Here is a 12,521-nt window from a genome sequence, read left to right as displayed (position 1 = left end):
GCGGGCCCGGGCTGGGGATTCGAACCCACCACCTTAGGTGTATGTGGCTGGCGCCTTAGCCGCTTGAGCCACAGGCGCCGAGCCACAAATACCTTTCATCGGTAGAAATGTTCAGTTGTGTCGGTAGCAAAATCTGGAGTCCTGGACTTTGGGAACAGTGGGACCCGAGTGTGAGTGAGGACAGCACTTCAACTCAACTGGAGGCTGGCTGGGTCTCCTGTCTCAGAATGTGTTCATCTCACCAATGACATGCTTATTTATGCTTTGAATGCTACTGTATTTTTATTTTGCCTTAACCGTGTTTTATTTTTTCCTTTTCTAAAGTCAACAGCTCTTTATACCACCTTTGATGAAGTAAGTAGTTAAACCCAGAAGGTAACTTGAGACAAGCAAACATCATCTTTTGAAATACAATTTAAAACACACGCTTAAAGGATCAGCCATAAATCACATGCTTACAGAAAAATGTCGGTAGTAATATAAGTCTCTCCCAAAACTTACAGTAGATCTAAATGTAGTTATCAGGTTGATCTTGAGACCCTGTATCATTAATCTATCTTATAGAGTTATACAAAACTCAAAGGTAGAAAACACAAAGGGATGCTAACATTCTTCGCTGAAATTGTTTAAAGGCTTATAGTTTATTTTATTTTTTATTTATTATTTTGAGACAGAGTCTCTCTATGTTGCCCTCAGTAGAGTGCTGTGACATCACAGCTCACAACAACCTCCAACTCTTGGGTTTAAGTGATTCTCTTGCCTCAGCCTCCCAAGTAGCTGGGACTATAGGTGCCCACCACAACACCTGGCTACTTGTTGTTGTTGTTATCGTTGTTTAGCAGGCCTGGCTACATTCGATCCCGCCAGCCCCGGTATGTGTGGCCAGTGCCCTAACCACTGAGCTACAGATGCCAAGCTGCTTAAATTTTAGATTTATCTTTTCTGCACACAAGATATTCCTCAAGTGCTGTTAGGAGTGTGCAATATATGCTGATTAATCTGTGTATGGAGGATGATTCCAAGGTGAGAGTCTGGAGTGGTAAAAGTTACAGTTGGAAATTTTTTTTTTTTTAAGACAATTTCATTTTGTCACCCTTGGTAGCATGCCATGGAATCATCGCTCACAGCAACCTCAAACTTTTGGGCTCCAGTGATTCTCTTGCCTCAGCCTCCAAAGTAGCTGGACAATAGGTGCCCACTACAACGCCCAGCTATTTTTTAGAGACATGGCCTTGCTCTTGCTCAGGCTGATCTCAAACTCCTAAGCTCAGGGAAGTCCACCCACCTTGGCCTCACAGAGTGGTAGGATTGCAGGTGTGAGCCACTGTGCCCAACTCTACAGTTAGAAATCTTACCACCTATGGAGTGTACAGGCTTTGGGGGTGCACAGCCCTTGTTGTAATTCCTGTGTGTGTGGCAGCAGCTAAGAGTTAGGAAAGCAGCTTGCAGAGATTTGGGAATTCAGATCACTTTACCTGTGTGATAAGTGTGTGCTGGGCGAGTTAATAATACATCTGTTTCCCTACAGAGTTCATTCTGTAAGTAAATGACTTGCTGTTATTTTGGTAAATAGTACATTTGGGATGCAAGGATTAGGTTCGATAGCACAGTAAAGTCTCCAAAGGACTAGGTCGGTAGGATTGGGTCAGGGTGGTTTGGTCCCAAAGTTAAGTGACTGAAGTGACTCTGCACACACAACCACACACAGGCACGTGCAGCTGCACACATGCACAGTTAAGATACAAGTCTATTTCTACGTCTTACACTGGTTAAGAAAGATTTTACTGAACATGTGGCTGCTATGTTTGAACACTGTCATTTAATTTGCTTGGAATATATAACATGTTATCCTAAAGGTATTGTATCCTTTGACTCGAAGTGCTGTGTAAGTTTGTGGACCATTTAATTTATTTTTGGTGTTTTAGATTTTGGCGAAACACTTGAATGATGGTAAAATCAATCAGCTTCCTCTTTTCCTTGGAGAGCCTGCTATGGTAAAGTATTAGCTATTCTCTAATCCAATACTCTTATACTGATGGGTGTGGTTGGCACTTCTAAATGGAATTAACTTTGGCTCGTGGCAGGCTCAGGAGAAATGCTTGGGAACCACCTGTCTGCTCAGCTTCACGTGCCCCTCAGCAGACCCCAGGCCTGGTCCTGTGCCTCATGCCAGTTATGGCTAAGTGTCCTTTGGAAGCCTGGCGATGGTGTTCTACTCCTAAACAGCACCTGTTTTATGTGATTTCTGCTGGAGAAGGGATGGTAGTTGCCTTAGGAAATGTAACTAATAAGGTTGAGTATCAGATGAAAGGAGATTGATCACTTAAAGCCATTTTCTATTTTTATATTGTGAAAATGTTTCCGTGACCATTTTGGACAGTAAATATTACTCCTGAGAGTGAGTGGACCCAGATTCTCATTCTGTCCTGTGCCACTAGTCACATCCCAGTGCTCTCCGGGCATCTGTTTCTGCCGTTGGAAGAAAGACGGCTGCAGGGGCGTCGAATCTGCTCTTCTCTGCCTAGAGTCCCTGGGGCTTTGTGTCCATTGGCAGTTTGCCTAGGTCAGGGGTTTTCTGACTCCTTTTCCTGGTAGCCAGGGGAGAGGCCTCAGGTTGGGCTGTTTTAGAGAAACAGCACCTGTGTTTGTTAGGCTTCAGAGATGAGAGGTCCAGGCAAGACCTGAGAAAGCACATGAGTGCAGGGCTGTGCTCCAGTGAGGGAGTGGTGGCTCTTACTGCTGTGTAAAAATTATTTTCCAGACACAGATGGCTCAGTCCCTCCCTTGGAGGAGGGAGAGAATAAAGAATACTTGAGTTTGGGGTACCAGCACCATCCAGGTAGCTCTGCCTTCCTTGGGGAGTCTTGGGCTCTGTTGGTGCTGTGCTGTTTGGAGAGGATGTGGGCTCTGGGGCCCAGCCCCAGGCCACAAGGGACTGTCTCTGTGGGGCTCACTGTGCTGCAGAAACATGTTGGGCGCAGCCCAGCTCTGGGCCTTGGGCTTGCTCTTCCCTCTGCTGGGAATACTCACAAAACATTTCCTGTTTATTTTCTGGAAGGAATTTCTCTGGGATTTCCTAAACCATCAGGAGGGTCCCCGTATAAGAGACCGTTTAAGCCACGGGGAGATTAACTTGCGTGACTTTCCAAAGGTGGTGACAAACCAGCTGCTTGCGTTTTCCCTTGTCCTCTCACTCAGATTCGTTGATGAAGATCTGTTGTCTGCTTTTCAGGTAACGTAGAGGGAAGAAGTGTTAGTTTCACTCTTCAGCCATGAAAGAGTATATATTGCAAACGTAACTGTTCATCACTTTGTCTTCCTATATCTAAGTGTCCTATAGCAGAGTAAATGTAAATTGATTACATGTGTGTGTATTCTCTAGAGCAGATAATCAATCTTAATTTAGTTCACTTTTTAAAAATTCATTTGCTTTCATATGTAACAGAAGCAGGGCGTTGAAAACCAAAGAACAAATCCTAAAACAACCAAATATCGGGAAATTTAGATGTATAGAGTGGGATATTTGCATCATCAAGTTATTTTAAGTCTTTTAAAATTAGGTTAGAACATGTGTTACTGGTATTTTAGTTTTTTTCCTAGATTACATGTATTATTACTTTAAAACTTATTTAAAAGTTCAAACAGAACAGAAAAACGTGAAAAGTGAAAGCCCTTAGGAATCTCATCTCCCAGAAATCACTGTTACTGATGGGGTCTTTGTTCTCACCTCCTCCTGAGAGCAGCAGAACGGCTTGCAGGAGGACTCTGGCTGTACAGCAGCATTTTCCCATTAACAGCCAGTTTGGGGCATCTTTGTTCTGCCTAACTCTCTTCATCAGCTATTTGACATCTCATTTTATGGGTGTGTTGTTATTTATAGACATCCTTTGGTGGCAGGTGGGCTGTACCTTTTCCTGATGTGGATACTTGCTAATTATGGTGCTGAAATGAACGAATGTCTCTTCATTTGGGCGCTTGTATAAGCAAAGCTCCAGAACAGAAGGCATCACTGATATCTGTTTTTATTTCCATATCTTTTCGTGACAGGTTGTTTCTGCTGTTTTTGTGTTATTAGATGTTTGTAATTCTTCTTGCTCCTCTTGTTTTGTTCCCTTCCACTCTCGCTATCTTTTCAGCCTTGCTAGCTGTGTCCGTGCACACCTGGCTCTTGGCTTGTCATTGGGTCTTGATTTGTCTCTTAGGCTTCTGCATCAGGAGTCATCCTGAAAGGAATCTCTACTTTCCAATTTGTACATTTACCCTAGTACTTTGCTAATTTTTTCCATGTTCATGGCTTTTGCTCCAACAGGAATATTTTTGCATCTTGGGAGTAAGGTGGAGAGCAGGGTGGCCAGCAGGCACTTGGCCTCTGTACTGAGAAGTGACAGCTTGTCTCAGCACCATTCAGAGACTCACCATCCTCACGCGGTGTGCCCAGAGTTCTGGTCCTGGCTGCCTTACGGAAAGTGTAATGACACAGTTTAACATCTACAAGATTTGTACCTCGCTACTTTGAGTTTTCCTTCCTGTTCCCTAACTGTTGCTCTATGTGAACTTGAGTAGTTAAACATACAACCCCAAAGCAGAGTTATAAACTCCGGGTAGACAGCCGCCTTCTGTGATATTGGACCCATCTGGTGGCCTTCATCGCTGCACCCCTGGATCCTAGCCTCCTGCTTGCACACGCCCCCCTCAAGAGTCCTCACCTCTGTCTTAAACTGTATTCCAAGTCCCTTACTCCCTGTCTCAAGGGCCTTCCCCGGGTTACCAACCATGCTGGTGGGTCTACCCACTGCTACCTCCCATGATGCCATCATCCTGAATGATCTTTTGGCACATTTCACCTCCTACTCAGTCTTAGATTCCTGTGGGGTCATGTTCAAGAACAGCTGGGTGCCTTCAGGCCACCCTGTTTGTTCTGAACTCCTCCTGGACCCTCAGGCTATGGATGGCTTTAGCTGGCCTGGTGGGACATCACTGGCGAGGCACCCCTTTCTGTCTCTGTGTGCCCACCTGGTGGACAGGGCATGTCTTCCTAGGTGACTTATGGCCCCTGTAGGGCTTGTTTTGTGCCACTGAGAATCATAGGCAAGTGCTGCTTGTTGAATCCATCTGCTGTCAACTCAATGACTTTTTGTTTCTAATAGTTTTTAGCTGACTTGATTTTTCAGTTATACAGTAACATTGGCTATAAATGTTTTTACTTTTTTCTTTATATTTTTTAATATTATTGGAATATTTATAGCTGTCTAATTCTTTTTTAGTTGTATTGATTCTTTTTTTTTTTTTTTTCTTTGAGACGGAGCCCCAAGCTATCCCCCTGGGCAGAGTGCCGTGGCATCACAGCTCACAGCAACCTCCAACTCCTGGTCTCAAGCGAGTCTCCTGCCTCCGCCTCCCAAGTAGCTGGGACCACAGGCGCCCGCCACAATGCCTGGCCATTTTTTGGTTGCAGCCATCATTGTTGCCTGGCGGGCCCGGGCTGGGGATTCGAACCCGCCACCTTAGGTGTATGTGGCTGGCACCCCAGCCGATCGAGCCACAGGCGCCCAGCCAGTTGTTTTGATTCTTAAATTACTATTTTCTAGTTTCTTAGTAGAATCTCTTAAATTTCCCAATTGCTGGGCATCTTTCTGTCCGTCTTGTTACTTTGACGATCTTTACGTTAGTGATCTTTGCTAATCTTCTTTGTTTAAGATTTTGTTGGCAGTGATTTGACTGCCATTTAAGAACCTATTTGATTAAGTGTTTTGCCTTGTTACAGCTGACTAAGATTATTTCAAGGACAATAATGAGGAGTTGGAATTCTAATGACCTATGATTCAACAGAAGAAAACTAAAAGCTAAACAAGAATGGTAATAACTGACATCTGTTCTCTCAACTAGGAAAAAGCAGAAATAAAGTTGCTGATTGGTCTTACAGAAGGCTATGTGTCTCGTTGCCATCCAGTTTCTCAGCTTAAAAAGCAGGTGTGTGTTGCCAGGTGTCCACCTCGGAGGTGCTGGGAGGGTGCAACTGCCTGCCAGCCTGGGTTTGGCGGTGGACAGTGGTGGGTGCGCTCACTGGGCACTGTGCTGTGCTGACAGGGGCATGGTGGCAACTTGAGGGAGCCCCGCAGGCTGCCACCTCCACTAACTCAGGGCCACGGTAGTTTCTGCCGGTGGTGAGGAATGTCATTTTCCTGTGGCACAAGGCCAGCGTTGGTTACCCTGTTAACTGAAACTTTTATACATTCCTGCTGTGAAGTGCTAGTCTTGGAATTAGTGAAGGTGCTAATTGGTAGGATGAGGGCAGAACAGAATCACAGCTCTGGGGTGGAAATTTTCAAGAGTGAGATACCTCCGAGGGAAGCCATGGGGTCAGTGCTGAGCAGCAGGGAGGTCTGCTCGGGTGGCTGCCTGGACAACTTTAGAACAGCAGTGTGGTCAGAGGGCAGCAGAGCAGAGGGAGATTGTCCAGGCATCACTGGCCTGAAGAGAAGGGCTCAAGCTTAAGGGCTGCTGTGTTTTGGAGGCAGATGCCTCAGGCTTCCTCCCACTAATGCTTTCCAGAACAAATCACCCAAGGTAAAAGGATCAGAACTTGCCTGCAGGGAACCACTGCTTAAGGAGCTGGGAGGGGAGAAGTCTGGGAAGGAGGGAAGCTTCTGGAAGGCAGTTTCTACCTTGAAACCTGAGTTGGAGTGTCCAGCCTCTCCAGCCACCTGCACCCTGGGAGACATTCCCTCCTTCCTCTGTGGGAAGGATTTTGGACCCTCACCACTTCTGCTTGCCCTCCTCTTGTCATCTGTACCCACTCCAGGTTTCTGTGGCACATCTTGGTGTCTGTGCTGCTGGTGACAGCTGGCCCGTGTACTGATGTCAGCAGCCGCCATCCAGTATGCATGTGCCTAGTGGGTGGGAATTGGGAGGATCTGCTGAGGGATTGGAATGTGCCTCTCCTGGCTGTGGATAGCTGTGTCCCCTCTCAGAGGACTGGAAGCTGGTCATGGCTTCAAGAGCCCCTACTGGGGTGCCCCTGGAGGATGGCTGGTTTCACCTCCAGAATGTGGCCTATAGAAGCAGGGAGGAGGTGACCCTATGTTGGACCTGACTCTGGATGCCTCATGCCCACGGTTCTGTGGGGTGCAGGGTGGTCACCAAAGTGGGACGTGTCAGAGTCCCCAACACATTGCCGGTGATCTCTGGGGAGTTGTGCCAGCCCTTGCCCAGTGACAGTATTGAATAACTGAGAGATACTTCCTAGTTTTAAAATGGAGCTATAGGTATAGGTATAGGTATAGGAGCTATAATGATTTCATAAGCATGAATTTTGTAGGAAGTAATTAAACTTCTCTAACAGTATAAAAACACAAATTTTGTACAATGCTGTTGTGTAATCTTTATAAACAATTCGATGTTTCCCTACAGGTGCTGCGCTGTGAGGAGAGCATTGGAGCATGGCCACTGCTGCTGGGTCCTGAGGAGCCTGTCCAAGAGGCAGCCAGGTGCTGTCCCCCCTGGGCCCTGGCCTGAGTCACTCTTGATTACAGTTTCTTTTTTTTTTTTTTTTTTTTGAGACAGAGCCTCAAGCTGTCCCCCTGGGTAGAGTGCCATGGCATTACAGCTCACAGCAACCTCCAACTCCTGGGCTCAAGCGAGTCTCCTGCCTCCGCCTCCCAAGTAGCTGGGACCACAGGCACCCGCCACAACGCCCAGCTATTTTTTGGTTGCAGCTGTCATTGTTGCCTGGCGGGTCCAGGCTAGGGATTCGAACCCGCCACCTTAGGTGTACGTGGCTGGCGCCTTAGCCGGTTGAGCTATAGGCACCAAGCCTTGATTACAGTTTCCACTGTGTTTCTCCCCTGGGCTGATAGTAGAGGAAGGGGCAGGAGGGCTGTGGCAGGGGGCTATGCAGCAAAATAAGCTGAGGGTGGTGCTGCTGTGGCTCCCAGCAGAGTGAGGCCTGTCCAGAGGTGGCACAGGTCTTGAGGGCAACTCAGTGACATCCATCTGGAAACATCTAGTAATTAATAGGTCATTATGTGAAATACCTGATATCATATAAGTTCAATTATACAGATTGTTTGAGATACAACAAAGTGTGTACCTCAACTGTCAGTGCAGTTTTCATATCTTAAGGGTAGCATGTTTATGCCAGCAGCAGAGAAGCCTGGAACACGTCTCTAAAATCACAAAAGGCATTTTCCACACCTTGAGAATTGAATGTTTTTCTTGTAAGATGTGGTCCAAATCCTGGAAAGAGGAGTAGTTGGTTTGAGGCCTGGTGAATATGGAGGACAGTTCCTGTGTCCACCCTCTGTAGTTTGGGCAGCGTTGTGTGTATAACATGTAGTCAGGTGTTTTGCAAGAGGACTGGCCTGTCTCTATTGACCAATCTTGGCTGCTTAATTGCAAGCCACCCTCATTTCATCCAGTTGGTGGCAGTGGACACCACTGTAATTTGACCACGTTTCATGATGGTGCAGAGGTTGACACCAGCGCTGGACCACCAGATAGACACCATTAGCTTTTCCTGATGAATGTTTGGTTTTAGGCTGTGTTTCAGCACTTTGTCTTTATCCAATCTGTGCCTGTCAAAAGTAACTCATTTTCATCACCCATAACAATGTGGTATAGAAATGGTTCACTTCTGGGTCCTGACAGTGAAGAAAAGCAAGCTTCCAGACCAACGGTTCTCAACCTGTGGGTTGTGACGCACGGGAACTATATTAAACAGTTGCGGCATTAGGAAGGTTAGAACTGCTGTTCCAGATGATAGCTCTTTTGATGCTTGTTCATGAAGAACCCACCCATCCAGCTTCTTTACCTTGCCAGTTGGTTTAAAATGGGTCCAGTATTGTTGGAATGGTAACTTTGCTGATTCATGAGTAGGTTCGGATAGATTTGCTTCCAGTACAGCTTTCAGCTCATTGTCCATCTTGGTCTCAGGATGCCCATGTGGCTCATTTTCAAGATTAAAGTTGCCAGAACAGGGTGGCACCTGTGGCTCAGTGGGTAGGGCACCTGCTCCATATACTGAGGGTGCGGGTTCAAACCTGGCCCCGGCCAAACTGCAACAAAAAATAGCCAGCACTGTGGCGGTGCCTGTAGTCCCAGCTACTTGGGAGGCTGAGGCAAGAGAATCGCCTAAGCCCAGGAGTTGGAGGTTGCTGTGAGCTGTAACGTCACAGCACTCTACCAAGGGCAATAAAGTGAGACTCTGTGTCTAAAAGAAAAAAATAATTGCCAGAACAGAACTCCTCAAAACATTCATCAGCCACGTTCTGTACAAACACTCATTGACATTTCCAGCTGTCTGCTGCACTGGTGTCAGGAGGGAACTCATTTGAAAACTACAAGAATTGTTGACTTATTGTAGTTTCACAAAAATTGCTCTCCAAGAAATTTAAAAGATAATCACAAGCTAAAAACACACTTTTAAAGAATGAGGAGATACCCTCGCAATAAAAGATGTCAAAGTGAAATGTCAGATATTAACTGTCAAAGTTAGTATCTAAGGAAATTGGACATTTTTCAATGACCTAATAAAAAGTTGGGGACATGCAGAAGTAGGGACGGAGCTGGCAGTTGCTGAGTGGTAGAATCCCACAGATGCCATCGAGTGTTAGCCAGGCTGGGCAGCTTCCTAGGGCATGCTGAGTGGTAGACTCGAGTGTTAGCCACGCTGGGCAGCTTCCTAGGGCAGTGTGTTCCTTTCAGTGAATTGTTTCATTTGTTTTTACCTCTCTGATGGGTTTTTTTCATTTTCCTTCTGGGAAAAGTTTCAAATTAAGTTCTTTGCTCAGTAAAGCTTTAATTAAACATTTCATAGACACTAATGTGGGCACTTTAGTAATTGTCATGTATTTAAATATTTTTCTATTTTTTAGATTAGTGGATAATTCTGAAACAAATGCCTGCTACTCCTTAATTACAAAGATCATGTGTGAGCTCCATCAGCACATGCCCGAAAGCCCTCACATGCTCAGGGATGCCGGTAAACTCCCTGCTGAGAGGTAAGTTTGGGATGTCTTGAATTTCTAAAACATTAAGCAAATTAGCAACCAAACTCAGCTGTTTTGTTTTAAATTATGTGGACTTGGTAGTGTTGTAATCTTGTAACTGCCCCACAGAAATTACCAGGTAAACTTTGATAATCTGTGCAAGTGTGATATGTCTGAAGTTATATACCCTATTCTCATCACAATGAAACATTATTGGTTGGACACCTGCTGTGTATCACAGTTCTAGCCACTGCCATCCTCCTTGCCAGTCGTTTGCAGTCCAGAAGGGCCATGCACCAGCATAGTGAAGTGCCAGTGACATGCATATTCCATGTGAGTCCTTCTCCAACTTGCAGGTGGCCCCAGGTGCTGGGTAGACTCTGCAGCACACCCATCCCCACACTGTTCTGCCCAAGGGCTGTCCTGGAGGTGGTGGCCGTGCTCCGGCGCATCAGCACACAGTGCCAGCAGGTGTCTAGCCAGGTCATTCTCTCCTTGGAGCTGAGGCACCGGAAGTGGGTGGAGAGGACTCTTCGGTCCCGCCAGCGGCAGAACTACCTGCGCATGCTCAGCAGGTAAGGGGGGGTGGATGGGGCAGAGCGGGGGATAGGGTGGGATGGGCTGGAGACAGCATTTCTGGGCTCAAGTTGTCTTAGCTGCAGGGCTTGCTCTGGCCCTGGCAGTCAGGACCAGCACCAATCCCCCAGGCAGTTTGGGAACAGCATGGTGGACTTCTCTGCCATACTACTCATCAGGTGTTTAGATGATTATTGGAGACTTTATGAACTGTTATTTTATAGTCTGTATTCATCTGTTTTCTAGTCCATTCATTCTGGGTCAGGGCTGTGGGGCAGCTCTGGGCATAAGGTGGGCACTGCCCTGGACAGGGCGCCTTCCCTGGGCCACATGCCCTACCTGCACAGAGGCAGTGTGGACAGCCAGTTCACCTATGTGCATATCTGGGCATGGAGGGAAGCGTAGGGCCCAGAGCCTGTGCAGGTGGGGAAGACATGCATGCACCACACAGCTGGCGGCCCTGGCAGAAAGTTAGTTTCTCATCATTGACAAAATGCCGTAGAATGAAATATTATGAGGGCTTGCTGTTCTTATTTCAGAGAAAGTTACAGTATATGTTGTTTTAAAATATTTGTATTTTTGGCACAAGGGAATAAGGGTTTTTCCTGCCCAAATAAACGTCTGGATTTAAAACTTAACTGTGGATCTCACATAAACTGGATTTAATTTTGACCAAAGTTAACTGATGACTCCATACTGAACCGCAGAGTCAAAGCATTCTATAATAGACACACTCTTATTTGACAATGTGAATGTTACTTTTTTTGCATTATTATTATTATTGCTCAATTAAAAAAAAAACTTAACCGTGGATGAACTTGGGTACAGACATCCTTACAGTCTCTTCCCTTATAGTGTGTGTTTTAGAATGTGCCACATGCTTAAGAAATGACCCTTCTGGACAAGTTTCTTGAATTTTTGGCTGAGTGGCGTTTGTGTTTCTGAACTTACTGTGTGTTACCCTGCAGAGGATGAGGCTCAGTTGACACCCTAGTTGCAGTTGTGAGACAGCCTTGTTCTCTCACCTCTCTCCTCAAATGGAAGATTTGTAAGCATCTCAACTGATTTCATCGGAAAAATAAGATCATTAACTGGGACTTCTTTGCATTCAAGGATGTTGAGCACATTTTCAGGCTCTGCCTTTTGTTCTTATCTGGAGTTGCCATTGCGTGTAGCTCAGCACTGAGGGAAGGTGTGGCTGCGTGGGAGGGCTACGCTCGGCCTACTACGAGCCTGGGGTTCACAGTAACTGGGATACTTGAAAACAACATTGGTTTCCCAAAATAGCTTTTTCCTGTGACAGTAGAAATGCTTGTGGATTTTAATCAACTTTTACCCATTTTCAGCGTTAGGCTTCTGTCTCCCATGCTTTCCCTGATCTTACTGCTTGTCACATTGGAATTGGTCAACATTCATGTTGTTCATGGAAAAACTGCCTGTGAATGTCAGCAGTACCTGAAGTAAGTGAGTCCCATTTAAGAGTGAAACTGTGTGTTGGGTGGTGTCTGTGATGATGTTTTACTAGCGATTTTGAGGGGCTGTTGCTACTCTGTGGAGCCGGGTGCTGAGTCTGAGCATGAGACTGACTCCTGCAGGCAGGTCAGAACTCCCAGCTGTGCAACTGGATGTCTGGGCACCAGGCGGGTGAAAAGCCTGCGGGAGAGACACTGCAGGAGGGACACTACAGGAGGGACCCTGCAGGAGGGGCACTGAAGGAGAGACACTGCAGGAGGGACACTACAGGAGGGGCACTACAGGAGGGGCACTGAAGGAGGGACCCTGCAGGAGGGGCGCTGCAGGAGGGGCGCTGCAGGAGGGGCACTGCAGGAGGGACACTGAAGGAGGGGCACTGCAGGAGGGGCACTGCAGGAGGGGCACTACAGGAGGGGCACTGCAGGAGGGGCCCTGAAGGAGGGGCGCTGCAGGAGGGGCACTGCAGGAGGGGCCCTGAAGGAGGGG

General features: G+C 46.6%; 1 protein-coding gene across 4 annotated transcripts in view; it reads left to right on the top strand.

Moving 5' to 3' along the window:
• Nucleotides 1–12,521, top strand: part of ERMARD (ER membrane associated RNA degradation) — a 38,576-nt gene that overhangs the window by 22,706 nt on the left and 3,349 nt on the right. For 3 of the 4 annotated variants that reach the window (XM_012806751.2, XM_023514657.1, XM_023514658.1), the window contains 8 exons: nucleotides 325–354; nucleotides 1,926–1,994; nucleotides 3,059–3,232; nucleotides 5,887–5,970; nucleotides 7,411–7,487; nucleotides 9,873–9,998; nucleotides 10,343–10,561; nucleotides 11,909–12,022. In XM_012806751.2, coding sequence (XP_012662205.2) covers nucleotides 325–354; nucleotides 1,926–1,994; nucleotides 3,059–3,232; nucleotides 5,887–5,970; nucleotides 7,411–7,487; nucleotides 9,873–9,998; nucleotides 10,343–10,561; nucleotides 11,909–12,022 — 893 coding nt within the window. The remainder of the gene's footprint in view (nucleotides 1–324; nucleotides 355–1,925; nucleotides 1,995–3,058; nucleotides 3,233–5,886; nucleotides 5,971–7,410; nucleotides 7,488–9,872; nucleotides 9,999–10,342; nucleotides 10,562–11,908; nucleotides 12,023–12,521) is intronic. The other variant, XM_023514656.1, reaches the window with a different exon arrangement.

The sequence above is a fragment of the Otolemur garnettii genome, unplaced genomic scaffold, assembly GCF_000181295.1.
Source record: "Otolemur garnettii isolate 467f Iridium unplaced genomic scaffold, OtoGar3 scaffold00056, whole genome shotgun sequence".
Lineage (NCBI taxonomy): Eukaryota > Metazoa > Chordata > Mammalia > Primates > Galagidae > Otolemur > Otolemur garnettii.
This window is presented reverse-complemented; position numbering and strand designations above follow the sequence as displayed.